This window comes from Haliotis rufescens, unplaced genomic scaffold (genome assembly GCF_023055435.1).
Source record: "Haliotis rufescens isolate VD_foot unplaced genomic scaffold, xgHalRufe1.0.p SCAF_1, whole genome shotgun sequence".
In the NCBI taxonomy this organism is placed as follows: domain Eukaryota; kingdom Metazoa; phylum Mollusca; class Gastropoda; order Lepetellida; family Haliotidae; genus Haliotis; species Haliotis rufescens.
In genome coordinates, this window is record NW_025963779.1 from 92,704,191 (window position 1) to 92,723,176 (window position 18,986).

Below are 18,986 nucleotides of genomic sequence, written 5' to 3' on the forward strand. Positions count from 1 at the left end.
AATTAAGACAATTGGATCACCTGTGCCCAAGGCTTGCAGGACACACTGGGTACTTTGATGAGTGGGTGAGGTGAAACAGGGTTTAACGTCCTGTGCAAAATTATTGCACTTATATAGTGATGTGCATGCACAGGTGTGTGTGGCTGCTTGTATTAGTCTGGACTGATGCCGATTTTTTAGTGCTGGCTCACTGGGACACCATGCAGCTGTTTAACATGAATACCCCACTCAGACACAGTATACTGACCCTGAGCTGAGCCTGAACCCCGGATCTTCCGCTCTCTGGGCGGACACTCTACAACTAGACCACAAGATCGTTGAGTACCGTAAATGCATCATAACATTTATCAATAATGATCCCACTACAATTCCTAGTATTACACAACCTGCTGTGTAAGTAACGCACATGTTCCTTGGCATCGGCCATCTTGTCGAGAGTGGTTGCTACCTCCCCCACTTCGGACACCACCTGCCGCTTGAGCTGGTCCACCTCTGCCAGCAACTGCCTCCGCTCCACCTCCACACGGTGCAGACGCTGTGTGAAGTCCACGATGTGGTGTTGCAGGGCAATCATCAAATCCTGAGGAAAGAAGTGTCAACATTACACACTTATTGAGGTCACCGGTTGTCACATGAATGCAACACCTATATAACAAGTGTCATCAGGTTCCAGACTGTACCCTTCATCCTATGTGCTGTCTCACGTGCAGCGTGTAAACAGGGACATGAACACTTACAATCCAAAACTTTAGTTTATTCAATTCAGAAAAACTATTTCACAACTAATAAAACAGTCTAATAATATGTCTAATTTTCATTCACAAGTTATACTTGTCCAGGTGTGTTTCTGAGGGCTAATAAATCTGTATACATTAACTTGTATTGACTTGAAACCACACCGCCTCCACTCGTCACCTCCAACTTGTCCACAGCTCATTTCAGTCCAGTGCAGGCCGCAAAGTTACGACTAAAACGGTCGATGATGCGACCTAAATTTTGATTTGTGTACTGTCTGAAATTCAGACGTAGCCAAATGACTACCTTGAAAAATATCTTGTGGCAACTAAATTCTGTTGCTACACATATGAAGACACAAAAATAAATAACAGCTGATCTTGAAAAACATGTCTGCTAATAATTGTACTTGTAAATATTCCTCCTTAACTCGACAATGAACTGAAATACATAAATATTAATGTATTAAGTATTTTATTTTAGTTGACCATGCTCATTGGATAAGCAAGGATATACCTATATAATCGAAAACATAAATTGCATCATTGTTCGAGTCACCAATAACAAAAATCAAGTACAGTTTCCATTAATATACAATTCCAAAACTAGTGCAATGACTTGTACATATTAAATTGGTTATTTGAAAAAACATAATTTCAAATGCTTTTGGATACCTACAATATTGGCTTCACTTATTGATTTTACCACTGGCTACCTGGAAAAAAATACTTGTAGCCATATTGCTACTAGGTAAAAGTTTAAACTTTGAGGCCTGTAGTGGTATGTGTAAAATAACTAGATTCAGGGAGAAAACAACAAACCCTCCAGATTTTCACAAGTCTTTGACTAGTGTCTGTGTCTAATCCTGGCAAGCTAACCTGTGTAAATGTTTTAGGAGCTGACAGTGAAATGTCAAACCTAACACAATATAATAAGTCAAACAAATTCTTTTAAGAACTGATATCTCAGAAAATACGAGTTCTGCTGGCTGTGAGAGTTAAATGACGCTAAGTACCTGCGATGAGGCAAGTGTTTGTTTCTTTGCCACAGGAAGTCCACTTAGCGTGCGTGAGAGACATCGACCAAGTCCTCGCACCAGGGATGTTCGTTCTCGCAGGGCAGACATTGGCTGCAGGCTGATCCCGGGGAACTGGACACCCAGCTTGTCCAACAGCTTACTGAAGGAGCTCCTTGCTGCACCAATCAGGGCCCTCGTTTCAACAGCCCCACCTGTAATACATCACACAGACATGGGGCTAATTCATCCTTCACTCAATCACCTGCAGAAGAACCCCCCACAGACATGGGCCAATCTTACAATATTATACATTCCAATCAATTCCATCTAATACGATAAAGCAACAGGACCATGTGTGCATGCATGTATAATGAGATACCCGATGTGGATCCAAGTTGTTGAAAATAATGTTGTTACAACTGAGTAATGTAACAAATTTCTCTGTGGAAGGTAAATCATTAAAATGGGGGACAAGATAAGAATTTAAATTGAGCATATCAATATGAAGATCATGATATATAATGTGGTCTGTGCCCTGCTGTATCGCCATCAAGGCTTCAACCTATGGCTGCCAGCTTTAGTACACATCTAACAATATCATGGCATGGTGACAGGTGTGGGCCTCTCACTCAGCATGCTCATCATCTGCAACCTACAGCCGTACCTACAGCAGGGCTGCACATACCCAGCCCTTGAGTGCGTCAGTCAGTTTGATTTTACAACACTTTTAGCAATATTCCAGCAACATCACAGTGGGGAACATCAGAAATGGGCTTCACACATTAACCTATGTGGGGAATGGAACCAGGGTCTTCAGCGAGAAAACACTTTAACCACTGGGCTAGCCAGCCCTTGATGTTCTTCTGAACTCCATGTGAATTCAAAGTAAAACTCTCAATATCCTCACTCCGACACATTTATTGTTTTCAACTACTCCAGACACACACCTGAGAGAGTTTCGATGAACTTACCTTTCTCCTTGACCTGTCCAGCGACTTCAAGAAAGTCTGACATCGCTGGAACTACCAGGTCTGTGATGGCATTGCCAGTCATCCAGTTCAGTAGGTGACTCTCCCCTGGCCGGGTGACCTCCCCTTCATCACCCTCATCTTCCTCAGCGGCAGGCAGACCGACACCTGGTAATATCACAATGTCAGTATCAAACTCTGCATCAGTTTTGAAATTATTGTTGTTATATTTACACAGCAACAAGCATCTGGAACAAGTGAGTAAGTATGGTTTTACGCAACTATTAGCAATATTCCAGCAATATCATGGTGGGTGGCACCAGAATGAGCTTCACACATTGTCCCCATGTCAGGAATCGAACCCGGGTCTTCGGCATGATGGATGAATGCTTTAACCACTAGGCTACCCCACCAACCCTGCTTCTGGAACAAGGTGAGGGTTTAACATCATGTTCAAGATTATTCCACTCATATCATGAAGTGCATGCACATGTGAATGTCTGCTTGTACTAGTCCAGAATAATACCTGTTTCATAATGCTAGCCCACTGACCTAACACATTGCAATTTAACATGGCTATCCCACTCACACACAGTATACAGAATCCGTGCCGACCAGTCCTTATTTTAACCTCTTAATGCCAGGGAGGGAAACACAAGTACCATCTTTTAACATCTGCTCTCCGGGCAGATGCTTTATCCACTAGACCACAGAGGTGGTCTACGTGGAACAAACTTATTACCTCTGAATACTCTCCTGGATTGCCTGACGCCTCCGGTACACACCAGCAGTCCATTGCTGCCAGACAACGTATCGTACGTCACAAACATCTTACACGATCCCCGGCCCAGATGACACAGTCTGTTGGCAGCCATCACAGCAATAACACCAGTCCGGAAGCACAAAATTGGAGTTCTTTTCTCTTTTTTCCTGCGATCTCTCTCTGGTTTGTCAGTCTCGGCGTTGAGCTCGGAGTTGAGGACACTGACTAGGTACTGGGCGCGCTCCCGGCAGGTGTCCCACCCAATCATCTGGTCCTCCAGAACACGACGCTCACTAGCCAGCTCGTTAGCCCGTGCGTACAGAGGGTAGAGGGCGCCGGCGAGGAGCGCACAGGCAGAGGACAGAGATGAGATCTGGGTGTCTGCATCATCGAGGTACCTCCGCAGCTCCGAGCACTCCGATTCCAGACCTTGCTGCACGCTGCCCGTAGCTCGGATCTTCTCCCACGCCTGGTCTGCCACAGCTTGGCTTTTCTGTCATGTTGCAATATTTGACATTACAGCAAGATAAACTGAAGGATATATATACGCACCGCCAAAAGAAACACGAACAGCATACAATTTGGTTAATATTTTTAGACTTACTCATATTCAAAAGATATTAGATTGGTTTGAATCACAAACGAACATACTGGTGTGTTGTGTGAACCCGATGCTCATGAACACATCATGTGATGTCATAGATCCATTACTCGAGATGCACAATTTGTCTCTTGCAGGTATGGCATTTGGTCTGGAAATCACGAGTAGCGTATGCCGAAAAGAATAATACTTGCTCTGTGGCAACACTTGACTGATTGTTAGGTTTGTCATTAACTGATGCACATTGGGAACATCTCTTCTTAACATACATATTTCTCTATGTTTCTGATGTTCATGTTTCTTTTGACGGTAAGTGTACTTATGTGTTTCCGATCTCAGACTCTTGCTAAATTTTGATGCCTAGGTATATATTCTGTTGACTTGCCGAGCACCATGTGTCTCCTCTGTTATAACTTAATGATGTGGTCTGTAGTTCACCATAACAAATAAAGAGTGACAAACCTTGCTTTCCACATTTCAAACATATTCAGGTGTGGTGAAATGAGGTTTAACATCACGCTCAAGATTATTGCGCTTGCATGTGCCTGTATGTCTGCTTGTACAAGTCCAGACTAATTCATAGTGCTAGCCCACTGTGATACAATGCCGCAGTTTAACATGAATACCCCACTCAGACACAGTATACCGAGTCCGAGTCTATCAGTCCTTATTTTAGCCCCTTAATGCCGCGTGCCAGACAGGGTGACAACAAGTACCATCTTTAATGTCTTTTGGTATGATGCAGGCGGAGATCGAACCTCCAACCTTCTGCTCTCCAGCCGGACACTCTGCCACTAAACCATGAAGGCGGTCTCAACCATAGTAAGTTGAGGTTGACATTGAGATTATCAAGGGTATTATGTTTCCATTCTATCATGAAAAATATCCCGGTCAAATCTTGCACATTTCCAAAACATAGTTGGTCTGCTTGATGATTTTCAGGCTGCCATGACGTAACTGTGATATTACTGACTGGGACATAAAAACAACACACTGACAGACTAGGAGCTGCAGGCCGACCTTGGAGCGAGACTGGAGGTCCCCGATGAGCTGCGTGTAGTGCTGCTGCAACTCTTCCTTCTGTCTCTGCCATGACGACTCCTGCTCCTTTGTCAGTGATGTCAGTTTGTCCAACTGGTCTTCGTACGACTGCTGCATTGTGCTGATCTTCTCATCTCTTGCTGCCACTGCCTCCTCCATCCCCCGCATCTAACAACACAGCAATCAGTAGGTCATTATGTCTATCAAATACACCCGCAGGGGGCTGATAGTTTAAAGGGTCTGCATCCCCCGCATCTAGCAACACAGCAGCCAGTAGGTCATTATGTCTATCAAATACACCCGCAGTGGGCTGATAGTTTGAAGGGTCTGCATCACCCACATCTAGCAACACAGCAATCAGTAGGTCATTATGTCTATCAAATACACCCGCAGGGGGCTGATAGTTTAAAGGGTCTGCATCCCCCACATCTAGCAACACAGCAATCAGTAGGTCATTATGTCTATCAAATACACCCGCAGTGGGCTGATAGTTTGAAGGGTCTGCATCCCCCCATCTAGCAACACAGCAATCAGTAGGTCATTATGTCTATCAAATACACCCGCAGGGGGCTGATAGTTTGAAGGGTCTGCATCCCCCCATCTAACAACACAGCAATCAGTAGGTCATTATGTCTATCAAATACACCCGCAGTGGGCTGATAGTTTGAAGGGTCTGCATCCCCCCATCTAGCAACACAGCAATCAGTAGGTCATTATGTCTATCAAATACACCCGCAGTGTGGCTGATAGTTTGAAGGGTCTGCATCCCCCCATCTAGCAACACAGCAATCAGTAGGTCATTATGTCTATCAAACACACCCGCAGTGGGCTGATAGTTTGAAGGGTCTGCATCCCCCCATCTAGCAACACAGCAATCAGTAGGTCATTATGTCTATCAAATACACCCGCAGTGTGGCTGATAGTATGAAGGGTCTGCATCCCCACATCTAACACAGCAATCAGTAGGTCATTATGTCTATCAAATACACCCGCAGTGGGCTGATAGTTTGAAGGGTCTGCATTCCCCGCATCTAGCAACACAGCAATCAGTAGGTCATTATGTCTATCAAATACACCCGCAGTGGGCTGATAGTTTGAAGGGTCTGCATTCCCCGCATCTAGCAACACAGCAATCAGTAGGTCATTATGTCTATCAAATACACCCGCAGTGGGCTGATAGTTTGAAGGGTCTGCATCCCCACATCTAACACAGCAATCAGTAGGTCATTATGTCTATCAAATACACCCGCAGTGGGCTGATAGTTTGAAGGGTCTGCATCCCCCCATCTAGCAACACAGCAATCAGTAGGTCATTATGTCTATCAAATACACCCGCAGTGTGGCTGATAGTTTGAAGGGTCTGCATCCCCCCATCTAACACAGCAATCAGTAGGTCATTATGTCTATCAAATACACCCGCAGTGGGCTGATAGTTTGAAGGGTCTGCATTCCCCGCATCTAGCAACACAGCAATCAGTAGGTCATTATGTCTATCAAATACACCCGCAGTGGGCTGATAGTTTGAAGGGTCTGCATTCCCCGCATCTAGCAACACAGCAATCAGTAGGTCATTATGTCTATCAAATACACCCGCAGTGGGCTGATAGTTTGAAGGGTCTGCATCCCCACATCTAACACAGCAATCAGTAGGTCATTATGTCTATCAAATACACCCGCAGTGTGGCTGATAGTTTGAAGGGTCTGCATCCCCCACAATTAGCAACACAGCAATCAGTAGGTCATTATGTCTATCAAATACACCCGCAGTGGGCTGATAGTTTGAAGGGTCTGCATCCCCCGCATCTAGCAACACAGCAATCAGTAGGTCATTATGTCTATCAAATACACCCGCAGTGTGGCTGATAGTTTGAAGGGTCTGCATCCCCCACATCTAGCAACACAGCAATCAGTAGGTCATTATGTCTATCAAATACACCCGCAGTGGGCTGATAGTTTGAAGGGTCTGCATCCCCCACATCTAGCAACACAGCAATCAGTAGGTCATTATGTCTATCAAATACACCCGCAGTGGGCTGATAGTTTGAAGGGTCTGCATCCCCCACATCTAGCAACACAGCAATCAGTAGGTCATTATGTCTATCAAATACACCCAGAGTGGGCTGATAGTTTGAAGGGTCTGCATCCCCCGCATCTAGCAACACAGCAATGTACTACTTTTCTTTCCTAATCTTAAAGTGAACAGGGAAGAAGTGGCCAATGTATATTTTGATATCGAAATATTTATCACCCATCTTCCACAGGAGATAATGCTTGAGCGAGATCAGTAAAGAAAACGAAATAGGCAGACCATTGTGCTGTCACAAATGACATCTGTAACCTCTCTGCAACTGAAGCTGATTAGATCTAGCTGTAACACTGAAGACACTGATTATTACTGTTTACAAACTGTAACAGTTAATTAAGAATGATTTGGAATGATTAATAAAATCTCACCCTTGTCATTTGACATACAGTAGAACACGGATTTAGCGAACACGGATATAGCGAACAAACGAATACAACGAGCTGTTAAAAAATCCCCGATTTATCTCCATTATAATATCATATAAAATTTACATATATAACGAACTCTCTACAGCGAACTAACGGATACAGCGAACTGATATCTGATCACCAACAAGCCCATCTACCACTAATTAGTGACGTGTATAGCGAACTAAGACATCTCACTCAGTGTCAAGTGTCACTGACAATTGGCTGTATGCAATCAGCAGCGAATCTACACAATGGCGGCGAATCAACACAATCAGCGGTGACGGATCAACCTTGTTCAACTTAAATGAATGTTATGAAATGTTATCAATTGAAGGCTATGAAGTGATCACTGCTAATGCAAGTCAATGCTGCAGTTACGTGTATTGTGTTTTGTTTTATCCAAGTTGGCGGACGTTTCCGAGCGAAACGTATATGACGAACAACGGATATAACGAACTGATTTTTCTGGTTCCTTGTAGTTTGTTATATCCATGTTCTACTGTAAAAGATATCAACACTTGACAAAAGCTGAAACGTTTTTTGGGCCTGTGTTGATATATTTCATATTAAAGGGAACAAGGTTGAAACTCTATGTATACAGAACACTTTTACCAGGAGCAAACATAAGCATGCAATTGTCTGGTTAACATGTACAGCAGCTGTAATCCATAGCAACGAAACCCACAGCCTTAGGATGACAGCAGTCACAGGATGATAGGATTCTGGGCACCATTTCACAAAGCAATTGTAACTAAGATCATAACTCCCATACTTTAACATGTTGTAGTGATACGATCGCTGTGTGAAGGGGGCTCTGAAGGAATATCGGAATGATAATGTGTCTCAATAGTCCATGATCTGACTTTCAAGAGTACCTTTTCATCAGCCTGTTGTAGAGAGTTAATCATGGCCACCACCTGCTGGTACACTGCCTCTGTCAGCTCCGTCCATGACAACTGGTTGAAGCCTTTCTCCCTCGCCGGCACCACGATCCGCCCAGCCAGCAGACGCTGATACAGGCCATGCAGGAACGCCAGCTTCTCCTGAACACAGAGGAACATCATGTAGGACATGCAGAGAATAGGAAGGTAACACATATATATCCCAGCTGCTGAACACAGAGGAACATCATGTAGGACAGGCAGAGAATAGGGAGGTAACACATATATATCCCAGCTGCTGAACACAGAGGAACATCATGTAGGACATGCAGAGAATAGGGAGGTAACACATATATATCCCAGCTGCTGAACACAGAGGAACATCATGTAGGACATGCAGAGAATAGGGAGGTAACACATATATATCCCAGCTGCTGAACACAGAGGAACATCATGTAGGACATGCAGAGAATAGGGAGGTAACACATATATATCCCAGCTGCTGAACACAGAGGAACATCATGTAGGACATGCAGAGAATAGGAAGGTAACACATATATATCCCAGCTGCTGAACACAGAGGAACATCATGTAGGACATGCAGAGAATAGGAAGGTAACACATATATATCCCAGCTGCTGAACAGAGAGGAACATCATGTAGGACATGCAGAGAATAGGGAGGTAACACATATATATCCCAGCTGCTGAACACAGAGGAACATCATGTAGGACAGGCAGAGAATAGGGAGGTAACACATATATATCCCAGCTGCTGAACACAGAGGAACATCATGTAGGACATGCAGAGAATAGGGAGGTAACACATATATATATCCCAGCTGCTGAACACAGAGGAACATCATGTAGGACATGCAGAGAATAGGAAGGTAACACATATATATCCCAGCTGCTGAACAAAGAGGAATGTCATGTAGGACATGCAGAGAATAGGGAGGTAACACATATATATCCCAGCTGCTGAACACAGAGGAACATCATGTAGGACATGCAGAGAATAGGGAGGTAACACATATATATCCCAGCTGCTGAACAGAGAGGAACATCATGTAGGACATGCAGAGAATAGGAAGGTACCACATATATATCCCAGCTGCTGAACACAGAGGAACATCATGTAGGACAGGCAGAGAATAGGGAGGTAACACATATATATCCCAGCTGCTGAACACAGAGGAACATCATGTAGGACAGGCAGAGAATAGGGAGGTAACACATATATATCCCAGCTGCTGAACACAGAGGAATGTCATGTAGGACAGGCAGAGAATAGGGAGGTAACACATATATATCCCAGCTGCTGAACACAGAGGAACATCATGTAGGACATGCAGAGAATAGGAAGGTAACACATATATATCCCAGCTGCTGAACACAGAGGAACATCATGTAGGACAGGCAGAGAATAGGGAGGTAACACATATATATCCCAGCTGCTGAACACAGAGGAACATCATGTAGGACAGGCAGAGAATAGGGAGGTAACACATATATATCCCAGCTGCTGAACACAGAGGAACATCATGTAGGACATGCAGAGAATAGGGAGGTAACACATATATATCCCAGCTGCTGAACACAGAGGAACATCATGTAGGACATGCAGAGAATAGGGAGGTAACACATATATATATCCCAGCTGCTGAACACAGAGGAACATCATGTAGGACAGGCAGAGAATAGGGAGGTAACACATATATATCCCAGCTGCTGAACAGAGAGGAACATCATGTAGGACAGGCAGAGAATAGGGAGGTAACACATATATATCCCAGCTGCTGAACACAGAGGAATGTCATGTAGGACAGGCAGAGAATAGGGAGGTAACACATATATATCCCAGCTGCTGAACACAGAGGAACATCATGTAGGACATGCAGAGAATAGGAAGGTAACACATATATATCCCAGCTGCTGAACAAAGAGGAATGTCATGTAGGACATGCAGAGAATAGGGAGGTAACACATATATATCCCAGCTGCTGAACACAGAGGAACATCATGTAGGACATGCAGAGAATAGGGAGGTAACACATATATATCCCAGCTGCTGAACAAAGAGGAATGTCATGTAGGACAGGCAGAGAATAGGGAGGTAACACATATATATCCCAGCTGCTGAACACAGAGGAACATCATGTAGGACATGCAGAGAATAGGAAGGTACCACATATATATCCCAGCTGCTGAACAGAGAGGAACATCATGTAGGACAGGCAGAGAATAGGAAGGTAACACATATATATCCCAGCTGCTGAACACAGAGGAATGTCATGTAGGACATGCAGAGAATAGGAAGGTAACACATATATTTCAAACCTGCTGAACACAGAGTTCACATAACAAAACATTTCTAACATGGTTATGGTAAAACAACATATATAAAACCTATGTTCCTTATATTAGTGACCACATTTCAAGAATATGACATCGGATGAAAATATGTGAAGGGAGCAAACATCAAGGGCAAGGCAAGCCTGTGAGTGATAACATGAGCAACGCTTCACACAGTGAGGGTACGATGGTCCTGCTCACGGACTTGGTTAATGCATGTCATCCTATGCCATATGCGTAGATCGATGCTCATTATATCAATCACTGGATTGTCTGGTCCAGACTCAATTATTTAAAGTGAGTAAGTGAGTTAGGTTTAACGTCATTTTTAACAGTATTCCAGTTATATCACATCGTGTCAGCTTAATGTGGGAGGAAAGCCCGAAGAGATGCAGGTCTCAGACGTTGACCACTTCGGTGAAACCCACCGGAAACGGGTTTGGTGCTGACAAAGCTAGAAATATAATTGGGGCGAACCAGGATTCGAACCCATAATTATAGGCTTCTGGTGTGCCCAAGGGACGCAACTCTGCAAAGCGAAATCGCGGCGCCTTGGACGACTGGGCCATCCGTGCCTCCTGATTATTTACTGACTGCCATCATATAGCTGGAATATTGCTGAGGGCGGCGTTAAAAAACAAACAAACAAAATGACACAGTCAGCCAGGTGATGTACTGTAACCATATCCTCAGTTTCGCCATCTCGGCCGGGAACCCAAACATCGATCAGCATAAGCAAACACATCTCGTGATGGAACTCTGGACATGTTACATGTTAGTAGGAGTGGTGAGAGGTGAACTTATACAGGTAATGTCCACAAGTACTGACACGCTACTGTCAGGGAACATGCAGCTACTGTACTCAGAGCTACAGATAGCTGCGTATTTGCGTAAAATATCCCCTCAAATATTCAAAACCCCATTATTTTAAATTAACTGGAGTATAGAAACGCATGCATTTAATGAAAAACTCATATGTATAAAAACAGCACACTTAAATTACCAGTGAAGCTTTTTCAGCATGCGTACAAAGGAGCTAATTACCAAAACACAATTACAAGCTAATTTACTTTCTGAGTCGATCATTTATATTTAGAACTGTTATATAAAACATCTAAAACATTATTTCACTTTTTGTAAATATTAAAATGTTCACTCATTTTGGGAAAAACCCAATAGAGTGATGAAAAGATGAGTGCAAAAATATTGGTCACCCAATGAAAAATGTAATAAACTCAATTAAAATAGAAACCTTTGAGTAAAAACTTAATAGCTCAAAAAGGTTATCTGGAGCTTAGTGTACTGGAGAAAGTCTTGCAAATGATGTAAAACAATCTTCAACTTGAACCAACTACAGCAGTCAAGCATTGATTCAATTCTCTTGTTATTTCTGTCGTGTTCTTTACTAAAACAAATCCCCCCCTCTACAGTGCCTGCATCTCATGGACGTTACCAGTGTCTGTAAACTGGCAGTGTTAATACGGAGTGTACCCTTCAGGGGATATGCAACCAACACATGGGCACTGTTCTGCAAGGCAACTTCAGCGCAATGCCTGTCATGATTCCCATACTTCACCACAGACTCGTGTCATCACAGAGCTAGAGTTGCTTTGCAGAACGGAGCCTTGGTGTGAAACAAAACCATGCCGTGTTAGCACCAGCCCCCATCACTGCACGCCACTCCCCCTCTCCCTGCCCCTCCCACCTGCTGCAAGGGGGGTGTCCAGGAGGGGGGGAGGGCCATGAATTCCCCCTCCCCCTCACATACCTCGTCCTCTGCCCGGTGTCGCTTAACTAGTTTCATTATCTGAAACACAAAGAAAATGCTGACAATATTCACATCTGAAACACAAGAACACACATACTGCGTTTACAACATCCACAACATAAGATAAGACATAATACATTCTAATTTATTTTTTTATTTCAATTTTATTTTCATTGAAGTGGTCAGTAAAAAATCACTATATTGATATTTCATTGATAATCATACATAACTTCGAAACACTTGTTTGACACAATTTACTTAATTTGCAAACAAAACTCCATCAAGATACAGATTCAAGCAAATCTACTTCTCCTGATACACATGCCCTATATTCCTTTACATCAGTTTCCTGGTACAAGGATTTATAACACAAAGAGACCTGTCACAGGCTGCTTTTCTGCTACCACCTTGTGACAGATCAGAGTATGGAGACTTGTAGCAGTTAACCAACTTGTGACAGATCAGAGTATGGAGACTTGTAGCAGTTAACCAACTTGTGACAGATCAGAGTATGGAGACTTGTAGCAGTTAACAAACTTGTGACAGATCAGAGTATGGAGACTTGTCGCAGGTAACCAACTTGTGACAGATCAGAGTATGGGGACTTGTAGCAGTTAACCAACTTGTGACAGATCAGAGTATGGAGACTTGTCGCAGGTAACCAACTTGTGACAGATCAGAGTATGGGGACTTGTAGCAGGTAACCAACTTGTGACAGATCAGAGTATGGAGACTTGTAGCAGGTAACCAACTTGTGACAGATCAGAGTATGGAGACTTGTAGCTGGTAACCAACTTGTGACAGATCAGATTATGGAGACTTGTAGCAGGTAACCAACTTGTGACAGATCAGAGTATGGAGACTTGTAGCAGGTAACCATCTTGTGACAGATCAGAGTATGGAGACTTGTAGCAGGTAACCAACTTGTGACGGATCAGAGTATGGAGACTTGTAGCAGGTAACCAACTTGTGACAGATCAGAGTATGGAGACTTGTAGCAGGTAACCAACTTGTGACAGATCAGAGTATGGAGACTTGTCGCAGGTAACCAACTTGTGACAGATCAGAGTATGGGGACTTGTAGCAGGTAACCAACTTGTGACAGATCAGAGTATAGAGACTTGTAGCAGGTAACCAACTTGTGACGGATCAGAGTATGACGACTTGTAGCAGGTAACCAACTTATGACAGATCAGAGTATGGAGACATGTAGCAGGTAACCAACTTGTGACAGATCAGAGTATGGAGACTTGTAGCAGGTAACCAACTTGTGACAGATCAGAGTATGGAGACTTGTAGCAGGTAACCAACTTGTGACAGATCAGAGTATGGAGACTTGTAGCAGGTAACCAACTTGTGACAGATCAGAGTATGGAGACTTGTAGCAGGTAACCAACTTGTGACAGATCAGAGTATAGAGACTTGTAGCAGGTAACCAACTTGTGACAGATCAGAGTATAGAGACTTGTAGCAGGTAACCAACTTGTGACAGATCAGAGTATAGAGACTTGTAGCAGGTAACCAACTTGTGACAGATCAGAGTATGGAGACTTGTAGCAGGTAACCAACTTGTGACAGATCAGAGTATGGAGACGTGTAGCAGGTAACCAACTTGTGACAGATCAGAGTATAGAGACTTGTAGCAGGTAACCAACTTGTGACAGATCAGGGTATAGAGACTTGTAGCAGGTAACCAACTTGTGACAGATCAGAGTATAGAGACTTGTAGCAGGTAACCAACTTATGACAGATCAGAGTATGGAGACGTGTAGCAGGTAACCAACTTGTGACAGATCAGAGTATAGAGACTTGTAGCAGGTAACCAACTTGTGACAGATCAGGGTATAGAGACTTGTAGCAGGTAACCAACTTGTGACAGATCAGAGTAGAGAGACTTGCAGCAGGTAACCAACTTGTGACAGATCAGAGTATGGAGACTTGTAGCAGGTAACCAACTTGTGACAGATCAGAGTATGGAGACTTGTAGCAGGTAACCAACTTGTGACAGATCAGAGTATGGAGACTTGCAGACTTCTATCCAGCCATCCAACAGGGGGAACATATATTAGCATCTATTTAAGTATATGTTCTATCTACACTGATATGGAAACCAGAGCCTTCAGCAGAGATGTTACCAGTGTGAGCAGTGTGTGGTGGTGTTACCACAGCAGTAGGGATCTAACATTCCAGGCACTTTGACATCGACGTGCCGAACAGATGGTTACATGACAGAAGACACTTTAATATAGCCACTGTTGGAATACTAGTTAATTGGATGAATTGAAAATATCTCACATGCTTTTTCTTTGCAGACTTGAAACAAAAAAGAGAAATTTAAATATATGTCTCACAAATGGTGATATACCAACCTCCTGCTGGGACAGTTACTACATGTATGTTTCTTGTGTAAATCAGTGTGTACCTAACTCCTCAAGGAAGCCAATGTGTACCTACCTCCTCCTAGAATCCTGGAGGTCAGTGTGTACCTATCTCCTCCTGGAAGTCAGTGTGTTCCTACCTCCTCCTGGAAGTCAGTGTGTACCTACCTCCTCCTGGAAGTCAGTGTGTTCCTACCTCCTCCTGGAAGTCAATGTGTTCCTACCTCCTCCTGGAAGTCAGTGTGTTCCTACCTCCTCCTGGAAGTCAATGTGTACCTACCTCCTCCTGGAAGTCAATGTGTACCTACCTCCTCCTAGAGTCCTGGAGGTCAGTGTGTACCTACCTCCTCCTGGAAGTCAATGTGTTCCTACCTCCTCCTGGAAGTCAATGTGTACCTACCTCCTCCTGGAAGTCAATGTGTACCTACCTCCTCCTAGAGTCCTGGAAGTCAGAGTGTACCTATCTCCTTCTGGAAGTCAGTGTGTTCCTACCTCCTCCTGGAAGTCAATGTGTACCTACCTCCTCCTGGAAGTCAATGTGTACCTACCTCCTCCTAGAGTCCTGGAGGTCAGTGTGTACCTACCTCCTCCTGGAAGTCAGTGTGTTCCTACCTCCTCCTGGAAGTCAATATGTACCTACCTCCTCCTGGAAGTCAGTGTGTTCCTACCTCCTCCTGGAAGTCAATGTGTACCTATCTCCTCCTGGAAGTCAGTGTGTACCTATCTCCTCCTGGAAGTCAGTGTGTACCTACCTCCTCCTGGAAGTCAATGTGTACCTACCTTCTCCTAGAGTCCTGGAGGTCAGTGTGTACCTACCTCCTCCTGGAAGTCAATGTGTTCCTACCTCCTCCTGGAAGTCAATGTGTACCTACCTCCTCCTGGAAGTCAATGTGTACCTACCTCCTCCTAGAGTCCTGGAGGTCAGTGTGTACCTACCTCCTCCTGGAAGTCAATGTGTTCCTACCTCCTCCTGGAAGTCAATATGTACCTATCTCCTCCTGGAAGTCAATATGTACCTACCTCCTCCTGGAAGTCAATGTGTACCTATCTCCTCCTGGAAGTCAGTGTGTACCTATCTCCTCCTGGAAGTCAGTGTGTTCCTACCTCCTCCTGGAAGTCAGTGTGTACCTATCTCCTCCTGGAGGTCAGTGTGTACCTACCTCCTCCTGGAAGTCAGTGTGTACCTATCTCCTCCTGGAAGTCAGTGTGTACCTACCTCCTCATGGAGCCCAGGAAGTCAGTGTGTACCTACCTCCTCCTGGAAGTCAATATGTACCTATCTCCTCCTGGAAGTCAGTGTGTACCTACCTCCTCCTGGAAGTCAATATGTACCTATCTCCTCCTGGAAGTCATTGTGTTCCTACCTCCTCCTGGAAGTCAGTGTGTTCCTATCTCCTCCTGGAAGTCAGTATGTACCTACCTCCTCCTGGAAGTCAATGTGTTCCTACCTCCTCCTGGAAGTCAATGTGTTCCTACCTCCTCCTGGAAGTCAATATGTACCTACCTCCTCCTGGAAGTCAATGTGTTCCTACCTCCTCCTGGAAGTCAATATGTTCCTACCTCCTCCTGGAAGTCAATGTGTACCTATCTCCTCCTGGAAGTCAATATGTACCTACCTCCTCCAGGAAGTCAATGTGTACCTATCTCCTCTTGGAAGTCAGTGTGTACCTATCTCCTCCTGGAAGTCAGTGTGTACCTATCTCCTCCTTGAGCCCTGGAAGTCAGTGTGTACCTATCTCCTCCTGGAAGTCAATATGTACCTACCTCCTCATAGAGCCCTGGAAGTCAGTGTGTACCTACCTCCTCCTGGAAGTCAATGTGTACCTACCTCCTCCTGGAAGTCAATGTGTACCTATCTCCTCCTGGAAGTCAGTGTGTACCTACCTCCTCCTGGAAGTCAGTGTGTACCTATCTCCTCCTGGAAGTCAGTGTGTACCTATCTCCTCCTGGAAGTCAGTGTGTACCTATCTCCTTCTGGAAGTCAGTGTGTACCTACCTCCTCCTTGAAGTCAATGTGTACCTATCTCCTCCTGGAAGTCAGTGTGTACCTATCTCCTCCTGGAAGTCAGTGTGTACCTACCTCCTCAGAGAGTCCTTGTATCCGAGTACGGTCTTTATCCTGATTGGAGTTGGTACTGTGCAGGTCTATTTTGGTCCTGGTGAGAATCCCCTCCAGCTCACTGGATTCAGCACGTACACGGCTCAGCTCCTTCGCAGTGCGGGTGTAGTTCTTCTGGGCGTCCTGCAGAAACACACACATATGGCAACTAATAACGCACGTACACAGACTCAACCTTCTCCCTGGGGGTAATACAGCAAGAAGGTGAGGGGAATCAATAAGGTCGGTCTTCATATCACTGTGGGCATTATTACTACTGTTCCTCTGCATTGAGCTAGTACAGTCAACTAACGTCAAACTTACCCATACTATACACATAAGAAGTATCCCTAGACCAGAAACGCCCAGATCTTGGGATTCCAGATTTCACAAGCATATGAAAGGACATATTTCCCCTGATACACAGTTTCTATACCATGAAAACTATACACACAGTGTCAATAACATACCATATTTCCTCTAGGAAGAAAATCGACCTGTATGTACATGATTAACAGTATATTTTTTACGTTGACAATTAAAAGAGCTGCTTCCTAACATATGAAAAATGGATTAACTTTAGAAGCCTGTAAAATACTGTGTGATACAGGTCCTGTGTGTGAATGGTAGCCCGTGAGATACTGGACCTGTGTGTGAAGGGTAGCCCGTGAGATACTGGACCTGTGTGTAAAGGGTAGTCTGTGAGATACTGGACCTGTGTGTAAAGGGTAGTCTGTGAGATACTGGACCTGTGTGTAAAGGGTAGTCTGTGAGATACTGGACCTGTGTGTGAAGGGTAGCCTGTGAGATACTGGACCTGTGTGTAAAGGGTAGTCTGTGAGATACTGGACCTGTGTGTAAAGGGTAGTCTGTGAGATACTGGACCTGTGTGTAAAGGGTAGTCTGTGAGATACTGGACCTGCGTGTGAAGGGTAGTCTGTGAGATACTGGACCTGTGTGTGAAGGGTAGTCTGTGAGATACTGGACCTGTGTGTGAAGTGTAGTCTGTGAGATACTGGACCTGTGTGTGAAGGGTAGCCTGTGAGATACTGGACCTGTGTGTGAAGGGTAGCCTGTGAGATACTGGACCTGTGTGTGAAGGGTAGCCTGTGAGATACTGGACCTGTGTGTAAAGGGTAGCCTGTGAGATACTGGACCTGTGTGTGAAGGGTAGTCTGTGAGATACTGGACCTGTGTGTAAAGGGTAGTCTGTGAGATACTGGACCTGTGTGTAAAGGGTAGCCTGTGAGATACTGGACCTGTGTGTGAAGGGTAGTCTGTGAGATACTGGACCTGCGTGTGAAGGGTAGTCTGTGAGATACTGGACCTGTGTGTGAAGGGTAGCCTGTGAGATACTGGACCTGTGTGTGAAGGGTAGCCTGTGAGATACTGGACCTGTGTGTAAAGGGTAGTCTGTGAGATACTGGACCTGTGTGTGAAGGGTAGCCTGTGAGATACTGGACCTGTGTGTGAAGGGTAGCCTGTGAGATACTGGACCTGTGTGTAAGGGTAGCCTGTGAGATACTGGACCTGTGTGTAAAGGGTAGCCTGTGAGATACTGGACCTGTGTGTAAGGGGTAGCTTGTCAGATTCTGGACCTTTGTGTGAATGGTGGCCTACAAGTGTTACACGAGAGAGAGGTACAGCTGGACAACTACCTCCAGAGCTTTATCCTTGGCCTGCACCATGTCCCGATACGTGTCCACTTCCTTTGACAGTTTGTCCCCAGTCTTTTTACATTTAGACAACTGAGGGAAAGATAGTCACATAGAAAACTCAAATCAAACAAAATAAGAAAAACTGAAGAAAAATATTTGGTTCCCAGCAATGTGGCATAGGTTTCTGAGGATGTGACTCTTATGTGAGTCTTTTCTTGAGGATAAAG

General features: G+C 44.5%; 1 protein-coding gene across 6 annotated transcripts in view; it reads right to left on the reverse strand.

Moving 5' to 3' along the window:
- LOC124134225 (coiled-coil domain-containing protein 171-like) overlaps nt 1–18,986 on the reverse strand; it is a 76,336-nt gene that overhangs the window by 19,649 nt on the left and 37,701 nt on the right. For 4 of the 6 annotated variants that reach the window (XM_048403692.1, XM_048403681.1, XM_048403685.1 and 1 more), the window contains 9 exons: nt 18,760–18,849; nt 17,084–17,245; nt 12,563–12,664; nt 8,498–8,665; nt 5,106–5,294; nt 3,464–3,977; nt 2,725–2,889; nt 1,751–1,965; nt 407–580 (listed from right to left, as the gene is read on the reverse strand). In XM_048403692.1, the coding sequence (XP_048259649.1) occupies nt 407–580; nt 1,751–1,965; nt 2,725–2,889; nt 3,464–3,977; nt 5,106–5,294; nt 8,498–8,665; nt 12,563–12,664; nt 17,084–17,245; nt 18,760–18,849 (1,779 nt within the window). The remainder of the gene's footprint in view (nt 1–406; nt 581–1,750; nt 1,966–2,724; nt 2,890–3,463; nt 3,978–5,105; nt 5,295–8,497; nt 8,666–12,562; nt 12,665–17,083; nt 17,246–18,759; nt 18,850–18,986) is intronic. The other 2 variants (XM_048403705.1, XM_048403702.1) reach the window with 1 other exon arrangement.